At 40.0% G+C, this 20676-nt stretch overlaps 1 protein-coding gene across 2 annotated transcripts in view; it reads right to left on the bottom strand.

Moving 5' to 3' along the window:
- LOC125298622 (zinc finger protein 658B-like) overlaps window positions 1-20676 on the bottom strand; it is a 34379-nt gene that overhangs the window by 3203 nt on the left and 10500 nt on the right. Inside the window, exons 1-3 of one of the 2 annotated variants that reach the window (XM_048249427.1) lie at window positions 4742-4852; window positions 4424-4496; window positions 1201-1286 (exon numbers count right to left, since the gene is read on the bottom strand). In XM_048249427.1, the coding sequence (XP_048105384.1) occupies window positions 1201-1282 (82 nt within the window). In that variant the 5' untranslated portion in view covers window positions 1283-1286; window positions 4424-4496; window positions 4742-4852. Of the gene's footprint in view, window positions 1-1200; window positions 1985-4423; window positions 4497-4741 lie in introns of those variants that run through there. The other variant, XM_048249428.1, reaches the window with a different exon arrangement.

Raw genomic sequence — 20676 nt, 5'->3', positions numbered from 1 at the left:
CAGATGTCTGTTTGGAAACAGTCACTCTGAGCTGGCACTTTCAAACTGTTCGTAAATTCATGTTGGTGGAATTATTGTTTTTTTATTTAGAGTGCACACTGACATTGAAGGGACAGAGTGTGACATCAGACAAACTGAAAACAACGGCAGACTGTTTGAGATAGAGATAGAGAAATTACAGTTTTGAGGAAATAGGTCAGATTAAGGATTTATCTACTCCGCTGTGCGTTGAGAATAGCCCTGCTGGGTCAGTTTTGAATTTGACTACAGCGCAAATGTTGGGGTATAAATTGTATGTTGGAGCATAAATACTTGCTTGTGAAACCCAATTGTTATTAATCTTATACTGATACAAACATCAAGTTGGTATTGTTTTTAATATAAAAAAACATACCAAGTAGCCTGGTGGGCCATCCTATATCATTGAAATGTATAGTCTGGCATCGAACCATTCATCTCGCTTAATCCAAGGGGCGGGCAGAGAATTGTCTTTCAAACTGCCTAGGCATGCAATAGGCCAGCGCTACGACCATATCCGTATCCGGTCGGCAAAACGGCAAATACATCCTTCTTCGAAAGGAATGACTTAAGTGCATTGTGTTGCTCAACTTTCAAAGAAAGTTGTGAGCAAGTCCTTGTTGTTCACCGTCGCAGGACTGTCGTTACCCTGTTAAGCCCGCCTTAAGACTCTCTAACAAAATAGAGCGCTGTGATTGGATGAGGTCCACGGCGTCAGCCAATAGAAATCCCTATGGTTTGATACTAGACGTACAGGCTGAGCAAATTAATTTGCTGCCGCTAGGGTGCGTCTAGATTTCTAGGCTACATACCAAGAGCTTTTTGAAATAATTTGAAACTAATAAGAGTTTGACTTAATTTTAAGACATCTCAGCAAAACAAATTTGCTTAACACACTTAGAGGCAAATGTGCTTGTTTTCTTGATAATTGTGTCTATTTATATTGCATTTTAAATACATTAAATCTTGAATTTCCCCTTGAGGATCAATAAAGTATCTATCTATCTACAATGTTGCTAACAGGAGGCACTGATACAGATAAGTCAGATGCAGGAGACAACAAGTGTAACAGACAGCTAATATTGTGTAATGATTTAAGTATTCCCACAAAATCTAATCTAACAATGTTAATAACTAAGAACCCCTCCAGGTTTCCCTAATACAAACATTTAAGCTTCTTACTTGTAGTTGAGGAGACATCCTGGTCATATTCTCCAGAATCAGAATCGTTTTCCTCTATAATTTCCACTGGTGTGAAATCCATTTCTCTGTAGGTAGATGAAATTTGTGTCTCAGTCTTACAGTTATTTTACAATATAGTCTTATCTTCCAATTTACTGGTCAAAATATGCTTATGGAGGAAATAATCAAACTCCTCTTCTTTGATATCCTTCTTTCTTGGTATTAGTGGTTCTCTCCAACTTCCCTTCAGTTTAAAGACAACAAAATGTACAGTATGTATCTAACCAAAGAACTGTATAGTTGTTCTTGTGATGACATACACCTACACTCTGTACTTCCACAGCATACCTGTGACCACCACTCTCTGCTATAAGACCTTTATCTGACCTGTTGGCATCCTGGAGTCCATTTTACCCAATCAGCTGCAAGAATACAGTATTTGCATTACAAATGATGACAAATCATTATTGGTTAGACAATTATGATGATACTCAGGTGGGCATGTCTATGGATTAACCTGCCCACAGACCACAAAGGAGTGTATATGGGAGTGGGGTGGAGGTGTGAACTGATTGGTGATGGGGGTAGGAGACTGCAGATGGGGGTGGGGTGGAGGTGTGAACTGCTTGGGGGTAGGAGACTGCAGATGGGAGTGGGGATGTGAACAGATGGTGATGGGGGTAGGTAGGGTTGGACACTGATGAGGGGCTGAATGACATCACACCTGCAAAAAGTGTGATAACTTAAAAAGCATAGCTATGCATATGTTCTTTTTAACGGCACAAATCAGCACAAACATAGCACAAACAATTGAGAAATTTTTCGGTGAGTTTTGGACATTGATAGTGGGCTAGTGATGTCACACGAGTAATAAATAAACCATATTTATCATAGTAGCACAAATGTTTCTTTTGACGGCACAAATCAGCACAAACGTTTGAAACTATTTTGGGGAAATTTGGACATGTATGGGGGGCTGAGTGACGTCACTGGCCAGAAAATGTAAAACTTAATTACTTTATTACTTTTGAATAACATGGGGGGCCAGCTTCACACAGGTCAAAAATTATAAACTTTAATAAAAGGTTAAACAAATGTTTTGTGTGTTTTCTTTAGAACATCAACTATGTTATATTTCTGAAATATACATCTATTGTGACTATTTATGTAGTATAGAAATATGAGATGCACCGATTGCAATTTTCTTGCCCGATACTGATTTTTCATAGAGTTTGACCTGCCGATACCGATTTTAGCAGATTCCGATTTCATTTCTTCTAACCATTTTATAGCACACACACACAAATAGTCATTTTCTATCTTTCCTTTGATAGAACATGTTAATATAGACATGTAATCAACTTATCAATAATGAAATGGCTGTTAAAAAAAATGGAACTGGTGAGCAGACAGATTCTTCTTCAAGTCTAACTTCAGCTGCAGTATCAAATTATGGATTAAGTTAAGTTATGGAACACCCATTTTATTCTTCTCACATCCAATATCCAACTAAAGATATAAGAACAATTTTCATGATACATTTGAACATGCTACCATGTAACATATTTTCATATGCATTGATGAATTTATGGGAGGGCGAGGGAAAAGTGGTAGTAGCCTAGGCTATCACGCAAACACAGGGGAGAAGTGCTAATAGCGATTAGGTGCTCCACCATATGAAAACAGTGCACGTCTGTTTTGCGGTGAAAAAATGAAATCCAAATTCCGGTTAAATGCATCAATTAGGCTATAGAAACTTTCAGAGACGGCTGATTCAGTATTCAGAGCATCAGTTTTCTTAATTGTAGGCTACTATGTCAAAAGCAACTTTAACGTTTGTTTGCCTTTCTAATAGGCTATCGTTTGTTCACTTTCACGACATCCACTTCTCAATCTGCTAGACTAGGGTATTCTAAGGCATAGCCCTAGTCTACGTGCAATAAATAGTTCGAGTATTTTTTTTAAGTGGAGTAGAACTACTAGGGCTACTGTATGTCGCTTCTTGTTGACATCTTATTATGTAGCCTGTGATCGCTAAACTTTGATTATTTTTAATGTCACAATCGGTTATCTCCGTTCAGCAGCGCTTGTGGTTCAGCTGTGGGCACGCAATTAGCGGCAGTGACGGGCGGTGATGAGCGATGTTTACGTAGCCTAATGAAGTGACAGCTTAGTCAATTCCACGCAGTAGGCCAATGACAAAGCACTGCGTTTGCTGCATAGAAAAACTCAGTAGCCTATTAGGGCTTTCTTTGTAGTCCTACATCCAGCCCTGAGTGTTGGCCTGGTTGCTAGCTTCTTCAAACTTTGCAAACTCAGCTGGGTGTTGTTACAATTGCGGCGCACGAGTGTATTTGACCGGCATAAAATCGGCTTGTCTCAGACTGACCGGCCGGTCGCCGGTCATGGCCGATCACGTGAAAATCGGCCGATTCCGGTCACCAGCCGATCTATCGGTGCATCTCTATACATAAATAAGAACATACATATATTTTGCAATATATTTGATTCCCTATGAGTGCAAATGCATACCTAATTGTATGTTCCCATGCTATAGGCATATATTTGTAATATATTGGTATCCATAATACACAAATACATAACTTATATATTAACATATATGCAACAGGCATATATATGTAATATATTTGTATCTGGAAAAATATATATTTTAAAAGACGGCCAATTTTGCTATATTTTTAATATTCGACATGTAGCCCATGTGTGTGAGGCATATATTAACACAGCCTACATTACATAATTTACAGGCCTATTGCCATATAGTGCATCACATTTTTGCAGCTCACAAAAACAAATCACAGCACACCGACTAGTAGGAAAAGACAAGAAATAAACAAAACTTAGTGTCTAAAACGCAGCACCTGCACATTCATACACACAAACACATTCAAGAAAACAGCAGTCGACAATCGATTGGCTGTAGGCGTAGCCTCTAAAAAAAGAAACGAGAAACTCAGTTGAGTGCTCTGTGCATGATGCATCTAGGATTCAGTTAGTCAATATGTACATCAGCCTACCTACTAAACATACGCCGAAAACAAGACTCATAAAATGTATGTTCTAGCCAGACGTGAGCTGGTAGAATTACTAAAAGAAAAGTAGGCCTACCACTACTTCTTTCAGCAAGGACCATGGAACACATAACTTTGTTACACCTTTTGCTTTCTTTACCAAACACATTACTGTCCTAACATAGGCCTACCTTCTTGCAGTCTAGCAGTTGGGTGAGTAGACAGCGTTCCGCGGCTTCACAAATTCACCAGAATCGCTGAATGCTGGCGAACACAACAGAACCCCATTACATCCAAAGCAATAAACGAGCAGGGATAAGCTTACGCTACACAGCTAGAATAAAAGTGGTCTCCTTCGTGCTCATCAGTCTAGGCATTCCATTCACGTTTCGAAAGCGCACACACACAAACAAATCACTTGGCAACACTTTAGCCCATGAAAAAGACAATAAAATCCCCCTTAGTGCACTGAACCGAAGTAACCTCATACAACAACAGTTTGGACATACCTTGCGCTACAAATAACACGCCGAAACACTGTTGCTGTACTCGTGTGCAGCTAACTGTGGACGGCTACCGGCATGAGGACCCTTGGTGCCTATACATCTGCCTGCTATCGATTGCTAACCTCTCCCACCACATTAGACTTTAGATTCTCTGGCCGAGCCCGACCCGACCGGGCCGGGCCTTTGATCGAGCGTTTGTGTGTGTTTTTTTTTTTTCTAAATCATTGCTTTATTGGCCTAATCTGATGAGAAATCTATTCCATAAACAAAATATAGGCCTATATATATATTAACCCTTTGCAGACCGCACGTTCTAATTTCGGTACCCCAGTACCGATGACGTTCAGTCTAATAACTCTGCCATACCCCAACCAATTTTATCAATGAAAACTTCCTCAAAAACGTCACATCATAGGCTTTCTGGCGATATGATTAGATAAGGGATTTGTGGCGCGAATTACTTTTACTACTTGAAGGAAAAATCAAGAGTTGACGTCTCCCTCCACTAGAGGAAAAACAGCAGGAAGCACTATGCATCATTGATCTTCACGTCGTCCAAAGGAGAAACTACTGGATCATCTGAGGTAAAACAAGTCTTTTATGTTATTACTACTTGTTATCCATGTTATTACTTCAAAATCGTTTTTAAAAGTTATTTTTCCTGGTAATTACACCTTGTATGCATGGCCATAACATAATGCGTGTGTGTGTTCACTTCAGCTGATATGACCGCTTGTATTTTAGCACACCGTAATCTTTAGTAAACTCATTATTTTCAGTCATTTTTGGGGGTTACTATATGTCAACCAAGATTACAGACCTACTAGGACTGAAACTTTAACGATTTGTTCTATTTTGAACGATTGCTTGCTTGTCATCTGATGATACAGAAAACTAGCTAAGTTAGGTAACGTTAGCATCAGGAGAGGCTGCAACATGTCCTTTGACGCCAGTAGTCAATGATAAAGTTCACTCCCCTGCTTCATGACTGGCAACTTTATGTCAAGTACACCTAATCGGTATTTTATTGTCAGATAAACCGTTCATTCCTTCGTAATATGTATAGCACAATTTACAGTTGTTTGTAGCCAAGTTGCTTAGCTTACTTGGATAGAAACATCTGACATGAATGACAACGTTAATGATTTTATTCATTGACTGCTGTTTTCATCAATACATGACTGAAGATTTGTTAGAAATGTGTCTTAGTATTGTTTAACTTTTAGGCTGTAAGGTTGGCTGCTACGATTATGAGGTTTTTGGTTGGCTAACTATGATGGGAGCTCATACACCCAAGCCTACTCGTCGACATATCATTTTCTAAGGGGGTGTTTTGTCTTTACGCAACTGCAGTAGCCTATGTACGGTGTGTATGTGTATGCATACGCTGTTTAGATGTTTTCTGTCATATCTCCTGACTCATGTTCATGAATCAATGTTTGCTTGTAAGCTGGTATGCTATGTATAGTTTAGCCAAGGCAATAACACTTATAGTGAGCTCTGAGACTAATGTTACCTCTCCAAGCAATATTGGAGTCCTTTAGTGACAAAAATACTTTTAGTGAAAAGAGTCATGGTTGGTGGTGATTAAGATTATGTGGAAGTAATGTAAAATAAAACTAAACAACCTATTCACTATCAGACCTGTGATTTTTTTTTTATTTTAGATGGAGGGAGAGAAGTACGCAAACTGAGGTGAAAGCAGCCGACTGCTGATGGCAAACATGACCCCAAGGACCAATGATGGCATGGACGGGTAGTTTCTGGATGAAGAGGAAGACAATGATGTGCTAGAGGAGGAGAGTAATCTCCCATCATCCTCAGATGGGTAAGCATGTTTGTGTGTGTGTGTGTTCGCCCAACACATGTATGCACATTTCTGGTTGTGATAAGAGTGTTGCTTATAACAATAATGACAGGGATTATAGTGATAATAGTTTGCTTAGATTTGTAATTCAATTTCTAATTTTCTTATCTGACAATTTCTTTATTTTGAGCTTGGTCAAGTCCCATGTCAGGTAGAAAGCATACACTTTGCCTATCCTTCTAACACAGACAGGGACACCAACTCCAGTAGCATTTATACCTCATCGTCTGCTAGGCTTAGATGGACACACACACACACACACACACGCCACAGCTGTGACAACACACACACCACAGATCTGGTGTGAATGCGGCGTTAGTGTATCACCTTATGTGTAGGGCAAATGATATCGATAATTATATATTGTATCGAAATATATGCTGTATGGTTGTTAAATGTATTGAATTTCTTCTAATGTTTTAATTGTTTATATGTGTGAATGTGAATTGATGCTTTGTTATGCTATAATATGAATTGATGCTTTGTTCATCATGTTAAAGTATTTTGTTGATCTTTGTTATACTGTTGTCTTGTCATTCTTGTAGTTCTAATAGTTACTGCTTGTTTGTAAACATATGTTTATGTTATTTACCTGAAGTTGTTGTTCCTGATTATTTAATGAAATTGTTAAAGACTTATCTAAATAAAATGATTTATTTCCTCTTTCGTAAACCTAACACATGTGCCAGTGTCTCTTATTCTTGTTTTCATAGTAGAATGAAGCACACGGAGAAGCAGTTACCACCTGCCTAGTCTTTATTTCAGCCTTTTATCTTTCCTCCCACAATTGATTTTGCCTCCTCAGAGTACAGTAAGACATCCTATATTTAGCTATGCATCTTGTTTTTATGGTAAAACATCTTATATTTGTTACATGACCATTATATCTGTGTATTTTTGGTCAGATGTCAAACCAGGAAAGGAAAACATCCTACTCTTTAAAAATTCTACTTGTTACTGCGACTTGCAGTTATGAGTAAATTAATCATAACTTCTGAACCAAAGATGATAAATTGATTCTGTTTTTTTCACTGAGGAGAACACAACACTGTCTATCTTTCACACACTATATCTACAATAGACATTAGGTGAAAAGTAAGATTCATCTTGACAAATTGATATTTTCGTGTTTTTTGATGTTGAATTTTGAAGGTATTGTTTAAAAACAATGTGTGTTACCCTCATTACCTCTCGTTACCTCTCACAAGGGCATCAAGTATGAAAAAACGGAATGTTTCGTGCCGTCTGCAAAGGTCTAATAAATTTATCATAACTTTTGAACAAAAGGTGATACATTGATTCTGTTTTTATCACTGAGTAGAGGACAAAATTGTGAATCTCCCATACACTCTAAGTTTTTCTCTATCTACAACAGAAATTGGGGGAAAAATGAGATTAATCTTGACAAACTGATAGTTTTGTGTTTTTTGGGGTTGAATTTTAAAGATATTTTTAAAATAATATGTGTGTTCTCCTCAAAATTATTAATTATATTTTATACCATTTGAAAGGACTATATCTCCTGATTATAATGGTGGGTAAATTATATCTCTGTCATGTAGCATAACCACACAATAAGCCTTTTTGTGCCATAAGGCCATCGAGTATGAAAAAATGGAATGTTCGGCGCGGTCTGCAAAGGGTTAAGCTGAGTAGGCCTAAGTAACAAATGTGCACAAAGTTACACAACGTTAAAAAAAAAAACAGACGCGACACCTGTTGCAGTTCACGTGTCTCCTCCACTCGCTCGCATCACACAACGGGCCTGCTGTGCTGTGCAGCTAAGGTGCAACATTAAGCCTCTAGAGGTTAAGGATAAACTAAAAACAGGAGAATTAACTTTGAGCAAGTCTGGAGGAAAGTCTGAGGTATGGAACCATTTCAAACAAGTCGTGGGCAGTTACAACATATGTGTCGGCTTTGTCCAGTGCATTAAGTGCAGCATGCTGCTAGCCTATGATAGCAAAAAAACAGGGACGTCAACGATTAACAGACACATGAAGCAGGCTTGCATTGCCAAAAAGGATGATAGTCAGCCTTCAATGTCCTCTTTTGTTACTATACCAAGTATACCCATGAAGGCGAGGCAAGCCCTCACAGAGAAATGCGTGGAGTTTTGCTGCAGGGACATAAGTCCATTTTACGTTGTAAGTGGCCAGGGTTTCCAGGCTATAGCTCAAGAATTAACTAGATGTACCGCATAGCGGTACAAAATATGACCGCCGCTCAGTCCTGTACATCCATTCCGCGAAAATAAATCATATTAATGAATTTGTCTCCATCCTCTACTCCATCCCCCACTCTTGAAACTTTTATGTATGCTTGTTTGGAATGTGTGTTTGCACACATTCCGCACACAAAGTAGCCTACTGGCGCTGCAAAGGTGAATAGATTTGTTTTTGGGCCAAAAAATGTGTAGCATTGTTATAAAACCTTTAAAATCTCTAAACAATCACAAGTAGGGCAGTTCATCACAGTCCATCCATTACAACTGGACTGATGAAAGGTACACCTGTAGGCTACATTGTATTTGGGAAAAGCAGAAGGTAGCAGCATAATGTATTTATTTATTTATTATTATTAAACAAAACAACCCCTGTCAGTTCCATGCAGTTTTCAACAGCTATCAAGAAGAGAGGTCATGTCATGGATTTTTGTGAATGTTTCTTCTTCTACATATGCATAAGTTTAGTCATCTAGTTCAAATGATATTCAGCTTTATTGTCAATGCACAAATTAAATACCAAAACGACAAAATGCCGTTTTACCCAGTGGTTCAAATAACTGACATGTCCAAAAGGGCCTTCATGAAATGCGTTGCGAGACTGTTCATACACATTTTAACGGGCAAAGTTGAAGAGCTACTGTCCGTTATTATTTGTGCAAATAATATGCTGATTCATGTTCCCTTGCATTTTGCAACTACAGTATGAGGTCCATGGTTAAGCTCAATCTTTTGACGCAATCTTTTGATTTTCACCCAGCCTAGTCCATGGTAGGTGCCCGATAGAAATATTGTTTAATTTTGCGATTGAGATATCCACGCACTGGTGCCCCCCCCCCCGACGTGTTCGCCCCCCAGTTTCAGAGCTATTCTAAATGCAAAAATGCATAGAGGGAGTTATGACAAAACCGTGACTGTTAACAAACTATAAGCTATATAAGGTAGTCCCTGTGCTAGGCCTATTACACAACACTTGTCACTAGGCTATGCTGGCGACCCAAATAAAATCTTCTTTGGAATCAATGGCTTACACCTTACAGTATCAAGCTGCCACCATCTCTTGGCGAAAAGTTAATAGTTTTGCATATCAGTAATACATTTCAATGTGAGCTGTGTGAATCACGGAAAGGGCGAATGAAGTGGACACTTCTAAATGGAACCCAACCCACTGTACAGTAGCTCAAGGTCTGTGGCTAAAGCAGCCATAATGAAAGCGTTATCATTGTTTGGATACTTCACACACACGTGTTCTTTAATCGCATAGACTACAACTACCAAGCTGGAATCAAAGCACATCGACTCCCCTCTCACACCCTAAACACGCACTTCGAACAAACAAAAAGCGCCTCAGTCTCACAGAATAGCCATAGGCAAAACTGTATCTGACCAGTGTAACGTTGGTACTAAATCATCCATCGCAAAGAATGATTTTTGTAGCACGTGCAACAAATATGTGTAGGTACAGCCCTGCCCTGAATACATCTCAACGTGCGCTCTAAAACATCTGGTTTAAATGGAGATGTAGATCATTATGGGTGTGTTAATAAATCTACATTGCTGCGAGTTGACACAAATTATTCACTTTGACGAATTTATGTAGTTTCAGTTACTTTACTTTGAGCCATGCTCTTCCTTACTTGAATCACCTTTGAAAATAAAGGATTGAAGTAGCCTATATGGGTGTTTGAGAATGAACGTTGACTCAGATGCTTTCTGAGACTTTGAGCAGAAATGTCCCAGCCCGGTGTTTAGGATGCATCATAGACAGGTTATCTTTCAGGTAGCCTATATATTTTCCATTAAAAAACCATCACGTAGCGAACGTGTTGTGGCTAACTCACTTAGCTCCTGTTAGTAGCCTAGGTTATGGTCATAAGTAAATGAGATGACAGTCGAAAGATACAATTAGTGCTGTTATCAATTTGCTTGGTAGCCTATAAACGCATTTATGGTTTTCTACAAATACATCAATAATCAAATTGGCCTCCATCACTCAACCATGCTAACGGTAACATTATTTTACCTACGTTCTGCTATTGATAGGATTAACGTAGCCTACCTGCAGTAAAAAAACAAGCATGTCCAATAAACATTCTCAGATTTATTTCGGCTTCAAGTGGAAATGGGAATTACATGTCATGCAGAAATCATCCTACCCTTAGACGTTCTCTGCGGTAAACTACTGTACAGTCTTGTCCTTGTAGGAAGCGTATTGTCTTTCCAACCCACTTTAGATTAACTTCCAACAACATTTCGTCTCACTGCAACGATGCGCCATCTAGTGGACAAACGACTATGTGACGCCAATACTGGAAATGCAGCCAAATTATTATTATGATGAATATTTGGTTTTCCTTTAAACCTACTGAATTTGTAATTATATATCGGCCGTTCTAATTGCCGATACTGATGGTATGCGTGCCTGTGTGTGTGTGTGCGTGTGTATATGTGTGCACCACCATTTACAGGCCAATGAGTGTACAGTCACTAAATGTACACATAACTTAATTTTTTAGACCCCCCCATGGATGAAATTCTACGAAACTTGGCATACCCCCAGAGAATGTCAGGTTAATCATACACATAAAATTTGGTGCAGTTCTGAACGTCTTTACTGAAGAGAGGGGCGATTAAAGCAGAATGATATTGCATTTTCATTTTTTACCGGGGGGATGCAAATCACAAATGACTGATTATGGGCTAGGTTGATGTGGGCCCTTGAGACCAACATACCATACAAATGTCTTCATCCTCGGTGCCACGGTTCAGGTAGTTATTTAGGAAAAACTGCATTTTTTGGGTTTCGGGGGGCCCAGCGCGGAGGGGGAGTGGCCCCTGGGGACCAAACGAATTTTTTCCGTAAAAGTCTAGTGGGGCTACATACCCACCAAATTTCTTGTGCCCCGGTGTTTCGGTGCCCCGGGTATCGTTGACCAAAATTTCAGGAAGTAGATGACGGGAAAGAAAAAAAAAAAGAAAAAAAAACTTTGACAATCCCTATATGACCGCTTCGCTAGCTGCAGTCATAATTAATGTTGGTGCTACATATGGTCGTGTGTCGGCCCAGTCTGTCCTGCCTCACCACAGCACCGTTTCCAAGCATTGCCTTGAAAAGGCTGATGAGAAGACGGAAGTTCTGACACAGAATCTCAAAGATGCTCTAAAGATCGGAGACATAGGGATGAGCACGGATATGTGGACGGACGACTACCGAAAGCTAAGCTATATAGCTATAACGTGCCATTATATCTCCGATGATTATCAATTAGTTTCCAAAACTCTAACAACCGCAATGTTTCCCGTTGAGGAAGTGAAAACGGGGAAGAACATCAGGCGTGAGTTAGTGCGCCTGCTGGTGAATAAATTTGGCCTAGACCCTTGCTCCCTCAGCCGAATAGTGTGGGTGACCGATCAGGGCAGTAACATTGTCAAAGCCCTGGAGCCGTACAGAAGGCTTTCCTGTCTGGATCATCTAATAAATACGGTTCTTCGCCATGGTCTACAAACAGACGCACTTGCCGACAACGCGCCTGACATAGGTCTAGTCAGATATTTAAAACAATCTGGCCTGGTTGCGCAATTATCCAAGACGGTGCTACAGATGGGGGAGACACGATTTAGCACAGTTTCTCACACTCAAGTCAGTGCAAGACATATACCCAGAGCTACAGGAGAAGCTGGAGACCCGCGGTGAGATTGCGCGCATCAACAATATTGCTCCTGATGCATTGAGTTTTCTGGTCACCTTTTTGGAGCCATTCTATAATGCCCAGAGAGAGTTGGAGGGCGACAAATATGCAACCATAAACCTGGTCTGCCTTTGGTTTGAGAAACTGAAGAGACATTGCCAGCCCTCTCCCACCGACTCTCCGCAGCAAGCCTTTGTGCGCCAGAGACATGCTGAGTATTTAGTGGAAAAAATCCAACTGAACATGACGCACAAGGTTGCTCTTTTTCTCTGGCCCAAGTTCAACAAACTGAGGATGATGTCCCCTGTAGAAATATCCGAAGTACATGCCCACGTTCGCACCCTACTCTTGTCTGCGGAGGAAGATGCTGCAGCGGCTGACAGTGCATCGAGCAATACTGAACCACCAGCAGCAAGGCCCAGGAGAGACCCAGACTTTGCAGAGTGGGAGAACCAAGAGGATGATCATGAACCAGATGATGATGAATTTTTACTCATGCATGAATTGCTTATATTCAAAAACTCTTTCAGCAGTAATTCCTACATGAAATGAAAGCTTGGGGTCTTGGCTTTAAATGTGTATAGTTTTTACTTTTAGAATGTATTGTAACAGGGAGCAATTAACCATCAAAGACACTCTGACACAATGTGACAATTAACCCCATCACGGGGTTGGTTGTCACAGGATATGGGGTTGGTTGTCCCTATAGAGTTTCAATGGGATTTCAGTGATAAAATGGGATCTTAAAAAATGATGTGTAACTTTTTAGTTTTTTAAGCTAGAAACTGCAAATAAGTTTTAATATGAATACCACCCCTATGATAGTTATCATCAATGCCCCTTATGTTTAAACAATGGGAGTAAAGGAGGTGATCAGTTACTTGAATTGTCTACTGTGTTGAGAAATAAAATGAAATCATTTTCAGTGCTAAAACCTCTTTATTATCATGTAAGTTGCAAACAAAGTTGCAAACACAGTGATAACTGTGTCACAGTGACAAACACATGTGACAACCATCCCCAACTGACCTCTTGACAAAGATGTTAACCTAGCTGCCACATAGCTTTAACTTGATAGCTAAAATATGACTCAAAATGAAGCTACTATCTTTGGCTTTTTAATGAGTGTTTTGTTTTTGAACTACTAATATCCTACAAGCTCTCAATACAAAAACAACACCAACATGAAAATTTACTCTGACCCATGAAATTAAAAAATTGTCTCCTCACCTCAATGCTGTGTGTCTGCTCAGCAAAATTCCTAGTGCAAATGAGTAAGCTATCAAAGGGTAACAGTTTGATATCAACATTTTACCACAGCATCACCTAGTGTGCCTGGAATAAGCAATGTGACAACCAACCCGTGAGACAACCAGCCCCGGTCTCCCCTACATTTCACAGAGGCATGCCATGGATGACGACAGGGAGCTACTGAAATGGTGGAAAGTCAATGGATTGGTGTATCCAAAACTAGCCAGGCTGGCAAGATCCGTCCTCTGCATTCCAGCAAGCAGCAGCAGCAGTGAGCGGGTGTTCAGCGCAGCTGGCCGAACGATAGAGCAGAGACGGACCGCTCTGAAACCAGCAACTGTGGACGCAATCTTGTTCTTGCATGACAACATGTAGAACCATGTAAGTAGACTATTTCTTTATATAATGGCAGACATCCCAAGTCTCCCAGAAGTTCCGGGAGTCTCCCGCATATTGATAGCGGCTCCCTGACGCCCGCAAATTAGATAAAATCTCCCGGAATCTAGAGTGAGCGATCAAGTGCGCGCATGCGAGACCGCGTGTGCATCTGAGTGTAGCGCGCACACGAGGGGGGAGAGAGAGAGAGGTGGTGCGTGTGTGTCTGAGCGCATCAAAGACAGAGAGCATCCTGATTGGCCTGTTTCGCTAAATCAAGTGTAGGCGGGCTTTTATGTCTTTTCTCCCGAACTTAATTAATCAGTTCAGTAGAAACAGGAGCGTCATGGTAGAGTCAGTGCCTCAAAAAAAGGAAAATGTAAGACCCATTTCAAAGTGTAGGCTACCCTTGTCTCATAAGAGTAAAACATAATGATTGACCTAGTCTTGCACGCTGCACTGTTTGTAAACAGTGACTTTAGCATTGCCCACAGCGGGTTAAATGATTGCAAAAGACATGTTGAGGTGAGTTTAACAATTCATGTGCATATTATTCAGGCCTATAGCCTACTAGATGGCTAGTTGCCAAGGCTACATGAAAAGACCAAACTACCAAAATCTACATATTTTATTTTCACAATTTCTATCTATAGGCCTTCCTTATTTGTTGTACTGACATTATTGTAAAAGTTTTTTTTTTTTTTTTTTTTTTTTTTTTTGGGGGGGGGCTTCGTGATGCCTCCCTGAAATGACTTTTTGCAAGTTGGGATGTCTGTAATGGTTACATTTATCTATAGCAGGCAGCATATAGCCTTCCTTTAATCAATCCCTCACAATTCATCTATAGGGTTCGGCTCAGGCAGGAGGCTACCATCAGAACTGACGGGCCCATCAACCTGGACTGTTTGAACCTGCCCAGTTTAATAAGACGTTTTTTATTTCTAATATAACATTAGTTTGTTAATTTTGTATGTTCATTTTTTGTGGGGTATTGGAGTGTTATTATTGTAGCCCACCCTGCATAATTAGCCTATCCCCTTGATCCCTCGATGTGACTCTCCGTTTTTGCACTAGCATTTGTAAAATATCAAAATACGCCCATTTGTTGTGTTCAAATTATTCTATTTATATAAACTTTGTTAATTTATAGGCATTTAAGACTAGGCCATCCAATGTTCATTCTTTCTTGTTCATTTGGTAGGCTATGTTTCATCATAATTAGATCATAATTAGCCTATTAGGGAGGGACATGAAGCAGCGTTTTTGCACTACGTTTTGTAATATTTTTTTAAATGTTTGTTTCGTTTAAAATAATTATTTTGCCTATTCTAAAACCTTGTTTAAATGTTATAGTAGCCTAGGTCTACTCCTAGGTCATCCAACGTAGTTATTTCTTGTTCATTGTCTGTGTTCATCATTGTTCAGGGTCATTCAGACGTTTTTGCAATCAATTCCGTTCTGAATAAACAAACAGCGCAGTTACATGCTTCGTCCTTGTTTCATTATTTATTAGATAATTCTTAACAGATTTCTATCGTTCAAACAACTCCGAGTTGTATTTGAGAACGTCAGATATAACCATGTATTAAAAAATGTCGGGTTGAAATCGGGCTCGGGCTCATAATTACAGTTAATGTGTTGGGTCGGGCCGGGCTCGGATTTTCTGGGCCCGATCTAAGCTCTACACCACATTAGGTGACTGACTGACAATAAAGGCTATCGATCTGTCTTACCCAATTAATCACAATCAAGCAATAAGGATAATCAGTGGAGCAATGAAAACGTCTTCAGTAGCTGCAATTCAAGTAGAGGTGGGGGAGATGCCCCTGCATTTCAGAAGTCAACAGCTGGCACTGGTATGGCCTACTGGGCAAATATCAGGGGACACAAAGAGAACCACATGTCTCAGGCAGCTGTTAAGAGAATGTCAGGAGAGAGAAAGTATGAAAGTTAAAAGCTATGGGTGGATTATAAAAGATAAGGTGAATAATATGGGAATTGGTTCTCTGAACATCAGTCCAACTGTAGCATATCTAGTGCCTCCTTTGATATTAGAGGAATTGAAGGTTGATTAAAGTGGGGGGCCTTAAGCACATTTTTGCGCATATTCATCTAAAAGCGCCAAATTTGGCACAGATGTAGCTCAGGTCATACTGAAATGATTTAGCTAGGGTGCCGGAGCCAGCGACCCTTGGGGCCAAGATGGCAGCCAAATCCCATGTGGCTGCTGCCCAAAAAGGGCTCCGGCTATAACTTTTGAACAACATGAGTTACAAATACAGTACAAACTTGATATCTTTTTCAGCTTAATTGATCATGGGAAACACAGAGGAATGTTAATATTTATGACCTGGAGCATCTGGAAACCTTAACCCTAACCCTATTCCAATATGGCTGTAGTATGAGGCCTTACACCAAATTGTTAGTGCAAATTCATCTACAAGAACCAAATTTGACATGGATGCAGCTGAGGGCATACTGAAATGATTTAGCCAGGGCGCCCAAGCCAATGGTCCCTGAGACAAAGATGGTGGCCAAATCCAATATGGCTGTCGCCTGAAAGGGATTCAGCTATAGCCTTTGAGCCAGATGAGATACAAATACAAACTTGATGTCTATTTGACCTTTTTCACCATGGGAAACCCTTAGGAATACTTACATTTATGATTGGGTATATCAAATTCCCTAAATTCAATATGGCCGCTGTCCAAAAAAAGGGGTTTGGCTACAAATTTTGAACCAAATGTGCTACTATTTATGTTTATTGACCAAAGGAAGTCCATTGGCATATTTATATGCATGCTTGTGCAAGTCCGTGGAACCTGTATTCTTTTCAAGTCTGTGGTTGAACATCCTTTTTTACCACAATTTTGAAGGTTATTCTCAATGTTCATTCATTTCCTTATATAAAAGTGAAATGCTTTCGGTTTACCACAGGTGAAAACATTTCAAAGTGTAATCATATAAGAAAGAATAAGACACAGTTATTATTGCGAGGCAATATTTATATTATGTCAAATTGTTAAACGAATAATATAGTCAATTTGTCCAAAACTCTTAAAGGTTTGCTTAGCATAACAAAAAAACAGCAATAACATAAAAAACAACAGTGAATTCTCATGGCCTCTCTCATGAATTCTCATTCTCGTGGTCTCTCTCACAATTGTAGTTATAAGAACAAAGCACTTGTAAAAAAAAAGTACACCTGGTAAGGAAGAAAGTTGGTAGGAAAGGAAGTAGTTGGCTAAACACTGTTGTTGGTAATCTTTTGAGTCCACAGATGGACCTACATTGACCCATGACAATTTGCACACACAGAGATGGGTGTAGAGAATGGCTTAATCTACCTGCTTCATAGAACACCTGGACAGGGCTGGCAGCATTGGGAGGATCATGTTCTTTGATTTTTCAAGTGCTTTTAACACCATACAGTCTATGCTGCTACGTGAGAAGCTGTGAAGGATGCAGGTAGACACCTCCACAACTTCATGGATTACTGATTACCTGACTGACAGACCACAGGTTGTGAGAATGAAAGGGTGTGTGTCTGAGCAGGTAGTCAGCAACATAGGAGCACCACAAGGTACTGTGCTGTCTCCTTTTCTTTTCACACTGTAGCCTACACCTCAGACTTCTAGTACAACTCTGAGCCATGCCACCTGCAGCAGTTCTCAGACGATTCTGCAGTTTCGGGGTGTGTCAGTGATGGTGAGGAGACGGAGTCCAGGCAACTGGTGGACCACTTTGTGACATGGTGCAGAAACAACCACCTTGTCTTGCCTTGCCTAAGACAAGGGCAATTGTGGTGGACTTTAGGAGGGCCAAGCCTGAGCTAAATACCAATACAATACTGGAATATTTGGGGGTTCTTATAGACAATGAACTGGATTGGAGGTACAACACTAAGGCTGTATACAAGAAGGGTCTGAGCAGACTCTATTTCTTGAGAAATATGTAATATGTGCAGCAAAATGTTGCAGATGATCAGAGTGTTGTTGCAAGTGCAATATTTTATTTTCTGCCATCTGTTGGGACAGTAGCATTACAGCCAGGGACACTAAGAAACTGAATAAAATCATAAGGAAGGCTGGCTTGGTGTTGGGGAAAGCTCTAGAGCCCCTGGAGTTGGTGGTGGAGAGAAGAATGCTGCACAAACTGTCAAATATATTAGACAATACCTCACATCCACTACACAACTTACTTACTTCAAACAAAAAAGGGTTTTCAGGCTATGCCAACTAAGCTGACAGATATATAGCACTTTACTGCAATAGCACTTTTTAATGACTCCGCCCTGAACAGAGAGAGAGAAATAATATTTAATGTATTTGTATTTAATAATGTATTTATTTGCATACATTGTAGGCCTATGTATGTGAATGCTGTGTTTGTCTGCTGCTAGAAGACTGTCATTTCCCTTTAGGGATGAATAAAGTCTACTGTATCTATCAATCTATCACCATTGCTGTCCATCTTGCTCACAAGCATGGAGTAGCACTAAACAGCTGCTCCACCACAGTTCATACAGTCAACCAGTATTCTCAATATTTGCTCAATATTGCCAAAATCTATGCTGGAATTCTGACACTCCCTCATATATGCCTTCCCTACAATCTCAATTAGAATATTGGTGGGAATATTTGGAAAGTATCAATTATCAGGTAGTTGCTTTCAGTCTAAACATAGGCAATCACAAATGTAAGCATTCCCGTGTGTTTGTCATGGTAAAAAAATAAATAGACATTAAGTTTTCATCTGTAGCTTATTCAAGGCCGTAGCCATGATGTCAACATTGGGGGGGGGGGGGGGGCAGGGGGCATACTTCCCCAGAAGACTTTAAAAAAAAATTGACCCTTTATATTATGACGACTTGTGAGTTTTGTGGAAATAGAAGAAGGGATGAGAAGCAACTTCACACAGTCTTAGGCTTCAGGGCCCCCTGAGCTCTTGGGCCCAGTAGGTCCATTCAATAATCCATCCCTGGATATAGACCTGTGGTATGACTCCATTTGTCTCCAAAATGTATATTTTAAAAGAAAATACAAACTACAGTATATTTGATAACCTCTATATAGGCTGGTTTCTGACAGAAATTATGTTTTGTGTTAAAATGTAGAAACACAGCCTTTATTTGGTGAATGGAGGTGGAAATTCCTTTCTTTGGTTCGCATTAACTGTAGGCTATCACCGCCATTGTAAACGTTTTTTCAACTTTTGTGCCGTCGCCACATTTGAGTGCTACGTTTTGCCTGCATGGATGCACGATTGAGTGCGCATCTAAATGTAACATGCAAGATGCAACAGCCATTTCTAAGAGGCTTATAAACCGGTTAATTTCTGACATTACTACTAGCATAAGAATGCAATATTTATGTTGTAAGACGTGAAAGAAATGAATGACACAGGCACGCACAAATTCAAATAAAAGGACACTACGTTTCACTTTCGCTATCATTGCGAGAAAATAGGCTACAATATGGAAAATGCTTCAAAGTTCCCTTTGAGTCTGATCAGCTTCAAAAATGAATGGGGTTTCCATAGACAGTGCTACACCTTCCCAACAAGTTTTGTGAGAATTGTACCGCATCTTTTGAGATTATTGACAGCCTGCAATCAGCAGTAGGGTGCAGGAAGCTTTTGATAGAGTACACCTCAAACGATAAACGCAAAAACCTCCAGGACAAACCACTCACAGTGTAATTCTCTGGAAACCATGAATAGGTCACTAATTTGTGTGTTATTTACGTTTGATTCCATTTCAGATGGCGGACTTTGTTGGTTTCCTGTAGTAGCCTATAGCGTTTTTTTTTTTATTTTTTTGTATGTCCCAATATGGGGGCATTTTGGTCACATCTGAATATGGTGACTATGGCCCTGAGCTTATTTGGTTCCAAAGTTGTAGTCCTTTTCCTAAGTTGTACTGTCCTTTTCCAGACAGTAGCCAGATTGGATTTGGGGACTTTGAGGGTCCACGTATACCCAATCATAAATATATTGTTTTGTGTTTCCCATAGCCAGTAAAGGTGAAATATTTATCAACCTTACATTTTTATCTCATCTGGTTCAAAATATGCAGTCTAGTCCCTTTTCAGGTGGCGGCCATATTGGATTTGGCATCTTGGTCTTAGGGATCACTGGCTCGGGCGCCCTGACTAAATAATTTCAGTATGCACTCAGCTGCATCCATGCCAAATTTGGTGCTTGTAGATAAATTGGCGAAAACAATGGGGTCTAAGGCCCCATACTACAGTCGAAACTGCTTTTTTGAACAGCAGCCATACTGGAATTGGAGGATTAAGGGGTCCAGATATACTGGGTCAGAAAAGTAAACATTCCTATGTGTTTCCCATGATCAATTCAATTGAAAAAGACATCAATTGAAAAAGACATCAAGTTTGTATTTGTAGCTCATGTGGTTTAAAAGTAATAGTCGTAACCCTTTTCGGGCAGCGGCCATATTGGATTTGGCTGCCATCTTGGCCCCAAGGGTCGCTGGCTTTGGCACCCAAGCTAAATCATTTCAGTATGACCT

Source organism: Alosa alosa, chromosome 7, assembly GCF_017589495.1.
Source record: "Alosa alosa isolate M-15738 ecotype Scorff River chromosome 7, AALO_Geno_1.1, whole genome shotgun sequence".
Classification (NCBI taxonomy): Eukaryota; Metazoa; Chordata; class Actinopteri; order Clupeiformes; family Clupeidae; genus Alosa; species Alosa alosa.
This window is presented reverse-complemented; position numbering and strand designations above follow the sequence as displayed.